This window comes from Malania oleifera, chromosome 2 (genome assembly GCF_029873635.1).
Source record: "Malania oleifera isolate guangnan ecotype guangnan chromosome 2, ASM2987363v1, whole genome shotgun sequence".
Classification (NCBI taxonomy): domain Eukaryota; kingdom Viridiplantae; phylum Streptophyta; class Magnoliopsida; order Santalales; family Ximeniaceae; genus Malania; species Malania oleifera.
Window position 1 is genome coordinate 106,569,983 of NC_080418.1, and position 9,896 is coordinate 106,579,878.

The 9,896-nt window shown below is 34.3% G+C and overlaps 1 protein-coding gene across 1 annotated transcript; it reads left to right on the top strand.

The window, feature by feature from the left end:
* The first annotated feature begins 3,231 nt into the window (after positions 1–3,231).
* LOC131149019 (GDSL esterase/lipase At2g42990-like) lies at positions 3,232–5,293 on the top strand. The gene is made up of 3 exons (XM_058099055.1): positions 3,232–3,887; positions 4,000–4,489; positions 4,916–5,293. Exons 1-3 carry the CDS (start codon positions 3,519–3,521, stop codon positions 5,107–5,109), a joined length of 1,053 nt encoding a protein of 350 aa, XP_057955038.1. The 5' UTR covers positions 3,232–3,518; the 3' UTR covers positions 5,110–5,293.
* The last annotated feature ends 4,603 nt before the right edge of the window (positions 5,294–9,896 follow it).

Consider the following 9,896-nt stretch of genomic DNA (forward strand, 5'->3'; position numbering starts at 1 on the left):
AACAGGGCTAGTCTCCCTCTTCAGCTCGTGCCTAAAATACAACAAATGTGTCAAAAGTTTTGTGTACAAAAAAATGCTTCTTACACAAACAAATATGTACCACTACGCACAATATAATCAATGCACCTCAATGATGTAAGAACTATAAGCTCAGTGTCCTACGTGTGCAATTAACACTTAGTATAGTGATTATCTCAAGTCAAGCACATAAGTGCTTATACAAGCTAATCTTTGAAACTAGGCAATGATAAACTCTCAATCTTAGTTTAGGGTTTCAAAGATTCAAACTAATAGAAATCTAGAATATCTCCAAAATAATTTACTTAATGACAATGCACAATGAGATATTCAAATCTGAGTTTGTAAAATATTTTTGCACACAAAAATTATAGGCTAAGGTAACTTGCAATGACAATGCAAGAACCACAAGCCATTAAGTCTTCTTACACAAGATTTATCAAATAAAATTGATGGAAGAACTTAAAGTTTTACTCTCAACAAAAATCAAACAATCAATATAGCAAATGAAAGTATGAGAAAATTATACTAATGCACAAGCACACTAAATATACTCACAAAACTTGAATAATCAAAGAAAATGAAGTTTTGAAGTGTATGAGAGTATTATAGGCTAAAGAAGGATTTTTGAATTTGAGAGAGTTTGGCCCTAATCAATTTTACTAATCCTTGCTAATTATGACAAATGAATAGGTATTTATAGGCAAGGAAAAATTTTTAACCGTTGGAGACTCAATGAGGATAATTAAATTTGTTTTAAAAGCCATTAAGAAAATTACTCCAGTTTAGCCCATTTAAAAATTAGTAAAAAATATTTTAATCCGAGAGGTTCAGGTGCCTAGCCTGAGATTCGGGTGCCCGAATAGACTTAGTCACAAAATCATTATTTAATGGTTCGAGATTCCCGAATTGAGGACCGATTGGATGAACCAAAGTCAGTAGCAATTTGTTCATAGGTTCGGATGCCCGAGGCTACATTTAGTTAACCGAATCAGGCAATTCGGTCACTTGAGCCCTTTTTGAACATGATCGTTCGGTCGCCCGAGTAGTTGAAAAATGTTCTTACACAGGTTTGGGTGCCCGAGGAAGATATGCTCAAATCAGGTTCTGGTGCCCAAACACAAAGTGAACATATTGACTTATTCGGTCGCTTGAGCCGTTTTACATGGCTTGGGTTTGGTCGCCCAAGCCCCCTGAGCATTTCAATTTAAAGTTCATTTTAGCCTTGATTTGATTCCCCTGATATGGAAAGTGATGTTGGGGACTAACTTAAGTGATTGAACAAGACCTAGGGTCTTTTCTAAGGTCGTTTTGAGATAGTCTCAAAAATTCGGCGTTGGTCGATTGAATCCCTAAGGTCTCTAAGGTATTCAGCTTTATAGTTCCTACATGAATGCAATGCAAATTATTACAGACCTTTGCCCTATGTTACTATTACATACCCTAATAAAGCAAGAATATAAAGTACAATAATGAAAAAGCTTCAAGGTCTTTGTTTTCTTCAAGTCTTCATGTGCCATCAATTGATTTCGCCAATATGAAGCTGCACACAAACTTGGAAAATATTAAATACAAAGAATATTTGTTATTATCAAAACTCGGAATGACTCATGGGGTCAACAATCATCATCATATTATTTCACTTTTTCAACATGTATTTGTTCATTATTTCATTTGTACATCATGTATTTGTTCATTATTTCATTTGTATAGATCATCGTATTATTTAAAGTGGCAAGCATCTATTTGTTCAATTTTAACTTGTATAGATCATCGTTGTATTAATTCTTCCATACAATATCAGGATGTCCATTCTTTTATTTGTATAGATGATCATTCTATTATTTCATTTGCGCAAAATTATATTCTTTTATTTTTTTCAATTGTATAGAGCATCGTTATATTATTTATCTATAATTATAAATATTTATTCATTTTCCATAGGATGTATATGTGAATGAAATTTGGTTATGACTGGTGTGAATGAAGGTTTCGTTATTGTTTCCCACGGATGTATACATGAAAGTGGTAAATGTAACATTGTGAACATGCTGGTATCGATTATGTAGGATAAATGTTTTCTTTGAATAGAGCATGGATAGATATGCTCAATTTTTAAAGGGGGCTCTGCCGAAATTTTTATAATAATTTGATAGGTTGGATGTGTATAAAAGTGGTGAATGTAACTTTGTAAGCATACTGGTATCAATTGTGTTGGATAAATGTTTTCTTTGAACAGGTGCATGGATAGATATGCTCAATTTTTAAAGGGTACTCTGCCGAATTTTTATAGTAATTTGATAGGTTGAATGTATATGAAACTGGTGAATGTAACGTTGTGAACATATTGGTATCGATTGTGTTAGATAAATATTTTCTTTCAACAGGTACATGGATGGATATGCTCACTTTTTAAAGGAGACTCTGCCGAAATATTTATAGTAATTTGATAGGTTGGATGTATATGAAAGTAGTGAATGTAACGTTGTGAACATACTGGTATTAATTGTGTTGGATAAATGTTTTCTTTGAACATGTGCATGGATGGATATGCTCAATTTTTAAAGGGAATTCTGCCGAAATTTTTATAGTAATTTGATAAGTTGGATGTGTATGAAACTGGTGAATGTAACGTTGTGAACATAATTGTATCGATTGTGATGGATAAATGTTTTATTTCAACAAGTGCATGTATGGATATGCTCACTGTTATATTAATTTATGATAAAAATAATATTTTTAACAAAATTACAAAATATAATTTATTCTATGTGAAAATTTAAATTAATAAATGATTCTTCCATCCAATAATTTAATTAATTATTATTATTATAAATAAATAAATAAGGGGAAAACAAAAAATTCCTCATGCACAAAAAATCTCATTACTTGGAATAGCGATATATAAACAAATCTCATTACAGTAAATACGGAGATTTAAATGGCAACTTCAATCTGTTCTACACGTGGTAGCGAAATTTGCTTATGTTTATCTTGATCGTGACACGTGCCAAATTTCACTACTTGGAGTAATGATATTTGTTTAAATCTTACTATTCTAAGTAACGAAATTACGTTAAAGTCATTTTGAAAAATACTTTCAGAATAGGGTATTATTTAATATGTATTTTTAAAAAAAAAAAATGGAAAAAAAAAAACAAAAAAAAACTTTAGAGCTAACATTAAAAAAAATCTAGAGATGGCAGCTGGGATCCTGTACTTCTTCTGACAACAACTGCTTTGGTCATGCATGGTCATGTACCGCCCACCCCATCTTTCATCCATGTAAGTGTCTAACTATCTAGTTGCTGCAAATATTTAATGAACTCGCCCAACAAACTTCTCTGCAATTCATCACTCCCCACCCATGCATGCCTATTTATCGCAACTCTCCTCTCCGCTACCCTCTATTGCTTTAAGGCTATACTGAAACAAATTCATCAAAATAGAAAAACTTCATTGGAAGAGAGAGAGAGAGAGAGAGAGAGAGAGAGAGAGAGATGGCATACTACATGTTCTTTTTGTGGCTTATGCTAACTCAATCCCTGATCATATTCCGCACAATTGAAGCAAAAGTCTCGGCCATCATCGTTTTCGGAGACTCCTCGGTCGATGCCGGAAATAACAACCAGATTCCAACAATTGCCAGGAGCAATTTCGAGCCATACGGGCGCGATTTTGCAGGCGGCCGCCCCACTGGCCGCTTCTCCAATGGCCGGATCCCCTCTGACTTCTTATCCGAAGCTTTTGGGCTGAAGCCAATAGTTCCTGCCTACTTAGATCCTGCCTATAACATCTCAGACTTCGCCACCGGAGTTTGCTTCGCTTCTGCTGGCACTGGCTACGACACTGCCACTTCTGATGTTCTAGTTAATTATATCTCAACCTCAACCAAAAAAAAGAAAAGAAAAAGAGAACAAAAAGCTAACAGAAATGCATGACTAAGACATGTTAATACTGGTATTGTGTTTTGTGTTGCAGTCAGTGATACCACTGTCAAAGGAGGTGGAGTACTACAAGGAATATCAGAAGAAGCTAAGGGAATATCTGGGTGAGCAGAAGGCTAATGAAACGCTGAGGGAAGCATTGTACATGACGAGCTTAGGAACAAATGATTTCTTGGAGAACTACTACACGATTCCCGGCAGGCGATCGAAGTTTAACGTCGAGCAATACCAAGAGTTCCTCGTCGGAATCGCCGGAAAGTTCCTCCGGGAACTGTATGGACTGGGCGCGCGAAAGATCGCCCTAGGGGGTCTTCCTCCCATGGGGTGTCTGCCGTTGGAGAGAACTACAAATTTCATGAACAGAAACGATTGCAACGAGGCCTACAACGCTGTGGCTGTGGACTTCAACAAGAAGTTGAAGGGTTTGGCGGCGAATCTGAATGAGGAGCTTCCCGGGGTCAGAGTGGTGTTCTCAAATCCCTACAACATTCTCCGGCAGATCATTCGAAATCCTTCCTTATATGGTTAGTTTAAACCAAACACACTGATTTATTGGGGAAAAAAAAAATGAATGTTCAAGCGATAATGACTCGAGAGTACGTTGTAGAAATTTAAAATAAAAATTATTATTAAATTATTTGCCACCGATAATTTATAATAATATTATCATTAATTCATACCTTGTTTATGAATATTAATGAAGATGAATATCATTGATGAAATTTATTGATTGAAAATTTTATCTCTTCATCTAATTAATAGAACATAGGCACATGTAAACAAACACCACATACAATTTATATTATATTTAGTCCATATTCATACAAATCTAAATCCATCCAAACACATAAAGAATAAATTTTTAGAGAAATATAACTTACTATGCATACATACACAAACACTCGCAAATAATGGTGATTTACACTACGTATTGGGATTTTGAATGGCAGGATTTGAGGTGACTGAAATGGGATGTTGCGCGACAGGATTGTTTGAGATGGGGTACGCGTGCGACCGGTACAACGCACTCACATGCTCCGATGCAAATAAATATGTGTTTTGGGATGCCTTTCATCCTACTGAGAAAACTAATCGTATCATCTCCGATCATATGTCGAAGAAATTTTTAGCTACGTTCTTCTGATGGGATCATGCTTATAAATTAAAAATATCTTAATATTAATACGTACTACTACGTATATCGGTATATATATATGCATATGTATGAATGATCAATAATGAGCCACGTTGGTTTCAATGGTGGTATATGTATTTGTACAATTATAATGATAAATTATGAGGGGGAATGCAATGTTGGAGTCCACTAATCGATTTGTATTTTTGTTCTTATTTGTTTTGTTGTATCCTTTTTGTATTTTCTTATTTTAAAATAGAGTTCTCATAGATCCTCACGTAAGCATTGATGTTGCTCATTCCAGGGCCACACACCGTTGGCCGTTCCTGGGGTGATTTGGAACCCTTCCGTTGGTGGATGCTATCAGAATCACGGGTTTCCCTTTCCCGGATCCATCCATCCTAGAATTGTAATGAACATACATACATATATATATATATATATATATATATATATATATATATATATATATATATATATATACACATATAAATGCTTTCCAACTGTTAGGACGATCGGTGTTAATGGTGCTGTGACATTGTATCTAACTTTCTTTCTAATAAAATAACCAATCATTTAACCTGAGCCCTTCTTTTGCTTTTTCTTTTTTAGGCCCACTGATTAGTCTAAACTATACGATAATACATTGATAGTTCATTTCTTGTGCCGTATCCTTTCTCAACCCACTTTAGATTTGAATCCGATATTAATAATAATATAAAAGTCCCAAAGAAGCTCCATGAGAGTTATGATATATGATTACAAAAGCTTTTTTAGCCAATTGGATGGATCAATTAAGAAAGCAATGCTACCAATTATAAAATTTGATAGCGCATAAATTTAAAAAAGCCCAAGAGATACCTAGATATTAGAAGATGTGACTAGATGTATATTAGAAGATATAACGTAAGGTTAGTAAGTGGGGGAAATAAAGGAGGAAACTCCTAATTAAAGGAGGAGAAGTGAAGAGGCATAATACTTGATCATTATATAACCCCTTGACCCCCTATTGATAGGGGTATACAACCGTAATGGGGCAAATGACCCCTTAAATCTTGGGGAAATAACACCATACTAAGAGAAGATATGAGTCTATTTAAATTCTAGAGTAGTTATATTATTTATATAATCCCAATGCTAACTTGAGCATTGAAGAATTCTTTTTCTTCTTAATTACAAGTGGTCGTCATGAACTATGGACGTAGAGGTTAGGTTTGATTTTTTACATCAACAGTGTGAGGAGTTTATTTCCCTTGCGACGATCCTTGTAACAAAAAGAAAAGGAAAAAAGAGTGGGAATTAGCGGGGAAAACTTGATCATCCTTAAATTGCGAGTATCTTAGCTCCAATGTTTGAAGAGGACAAATAATTATAGACCTCTGGTTTTTTTTTTTTTTTAAAGGAAGTCCTCAAGTATATTGAGCATGCACCAACGTTTTGACAGATGATAGTAATTGTTTACAAGTATTTTGAATCATTTAAAAAATTTGAAGTCTTCCAATAATTTATTAGGTTGAAAATAATTGTTATTTTAATATGAAATAAAAAATTGAATAGTCATTTAATCATACTAACATGCTTAGTCTAGAAAAGAATATAAAATGTGACATCAAGTAACTTGACTATAATTTAATGAGGCAATCTCTTTTTAGTGATGCTTGATTGTAAGAGGGTATCTCTTAAATATTAGCCTTAAAAAGTTACAAAACTAATTCAACAAGTCAAATAGATTCACTTGTTGGAATGGCCAAACATAGATGGTCATGCTCATAAAAATATTTTAGCTCTTCTTATAAGATAAATGAACCCTACTCATACCCAAAAAATGAGTTTTGCTCATGCGAGAGATGAGCCCAACTTATAAGATAGATAAGTCATGCTTATAACAAAGATGAGTGCTACTCATATTGACAAAAAAACTTTACTCGAAAGAAAAATGAGCTTTGCTCATAAGACAAATGAATCATACTCATAAAACACATAAGTTGTGCTTATATGATTGATAAGCTTTGATCATATCAATATATAGATGAGCCCAACCAAAGTACAATAAATAAATAAAATGGGAGGGGGCGTAGAATAAAATATTTGCTAGGCCATTTAAAAAAAAAAAAAATCATTCTTAGCTTGGTGTGAGCTTGCTTGGCAAAAAGCTAGGGGAGGTTTACTTGTTTATAGAAAAGGAAGAGAAAATTGAGAAAAGGGGTAAAAATGTGGCTTCGCTTATGGAAAGGGCCTACTTAGCGGAAGGATGGAGACGTGCTACAAAACTGAAAAGAAAGAAAAATGGTAAATCCACAAAATACTCCTAAGCCTACGGATTTAAGTATTTAGTCTTTTAAGTGGGGAGCATTTGATAGTGCATGAAATATATAAGGAAGCTCAAGAGGCACCTAGACATTAGAAGATGTAACTAGATATTAGAAGATGTAACATAAAAAGCTAAGTAAGGAAAACAGAGGAGGTGACTTCTAATTAAAGGGGAAGTAAAGGGGCATAATCATTTATTATCATGCAATACTCTAATCCCCTATTGATTAGGTTATGTAACTGTTAGCTTTGGTGTATTCCCAAATAGGGGGGTCAATTGGGTATTTAAAAATTATCACTTAAGTCAATCGATTTAACAACAGTATTACTCAACCTAGGGTCTATCCATGCAATTATAAATTCAACAATTCACAATAGTAAAATAAAAATATTCATGTACTAGAATTTAAAATGCAAAAATTAAAAGCATGTACAAGAAATGTTATCAGGGTTACGCCAACTGTGCCTACGTCCCCGCCTCTAGCTCGCAACCCCGAGGATTCCACTAATGTTCACTCACTTAACGGGTGAAGCGGCACCGATTACAAGAAGGTCAATTTACGAGGTTGACCACAACCAACACGTCTTACTAGGATGGCGCACCTAGCTTTCCTAATCGGTTCTAAACCACTCCGGGATTATTCAACAGGGTTAGTCTCCTTCTTCAGGCCTACGCCTGGAATAGAACAAATTTGTACAAATTTTGTATATGAAAATATGCTTCTCACACTAAGAAGGAATGTACTACAATACGCACAATATACTCAATCAACCACACATCAACAATATAGGAAATATAAGCTCAGTGATGTGATTTTGTGCAAGCAACACTTAACAAGGTATTATCACTAATAGGCTCAAGAATGTTCTAATCAAGTTATTTCTTTGAAACAGTAAATATCAAATCTCAATAATAAATCAGGATTTCAAAGATGCTAATCAGATAATCAAACTAAACTTAAAATATTTTCCTTCAATGTAATGAGTACAAGAGTAGTTTGAAAATATTTTAGCTTGTAGAAAAATATTTTGCACAACAAAATCAAAACTTTAAGAATCTTGCAAAGACAATGCAAAGATCCGTAAGCTTGTTAGTTTATCCCTACATAAGATTTATGATGTTCAAATATGTAGGATAAACCTAGCTAAACTCTCCAAAATAATATCAAACAATCAATCAAACAATTTGGAGTATTAACACTATCTAATAAAAACAAAAACAATCAATAAACTCTCACAATATCAAGATGTATCAAGGGAATGAATATTTGAGAGTATTTTGGACAAAATGAGATTTTGAGATAGTGAAGATTTTTGTTAATGATTTTAGTGAATCTTGTCTTAATCTTCACAAATGAACCCATATTTATAGATAAGGTAAAAAATATAACCGTTTGAGACCTATTGGGTATTCTTAGAAAATTCTAAAAACACTTTAGAGTACTTAACCCATTTTAACCCTTATTTACCTCGAGTAAAATAAATTTAACCCGAGAAGGTTCGGGTGGTTGAACCGAGGTTCGTTTGTCCGACTAGACTCATTTTTAAAAATCCTTAAAAATAGTTCGGTAGCCCGAAAAAAGTCAATAGCATTTTGTTCGTAGATTCAAGTGCCTGGTCCTAGGTTCAGTAGCTCGAACGCACGTGTTTGGTCACTCAGGGCCTGTTTTGAACTGAACTACTCGGTAGCCCGAGTTGGTGAAAAGGTTATATATAGGGGTTCAATCGCCCGAGGGAGATTGAGTCTTTCTTGGTTCGGCAGCCTGAACCCAAATCAAACTGTTGACTTCCCAATAGTTTGGGCGCCTGAGGTAAAATGAACCCCTGGGATTCAGTCACCCAAGCCCTCTCATTTTATGCTTATCTTATTTAATCCATTTCAAATTGATCCCCTGTTTGACAAGATATTATAGGGATATATTAGTGCATATGTGTGGGGACCTAAAGTCTCACTAAGGTCTTTTTAAAGGCTATTTTGAGATAGTCCCAAAAATCTGGCGTTAGTCGACCGAAGGGTGCCCTAAGGTCATTCGGTCCCTATGGTCAATCTATGGTCATTTTTTAACTTACAAAACCTATATGCATGACGTGTAGAGATTATTACAGACTGACATAAATTATTACAGACCCAAATAATATAAATTACAACAAAAAATAATCTTCAGGGTCTTCAGGCTTTACTTCATGTGCCATCAATTGATTTGCTATTATAAATTTGCGCACAAACTTGAAAGCTATCAAATATTAGAGTATTTGTCATTATCAAAATCGGGTGTGACCTATAAGGTCAACATTCTCCCTCCTTTTGATGATGAGAAATACACCATACAAAAAGTGGGTATAGCCTTAGAAGGCTCCCCCTAACAATGTGCATTATGTAAAAGATTTATCAATTCAAACAATTTTTACTACCCAATTTTTGCCTCTCATCTTCATTTCCTCCTTTTGACAACAGCAAAAAGGGCTATAAAATAAATAACCATAGG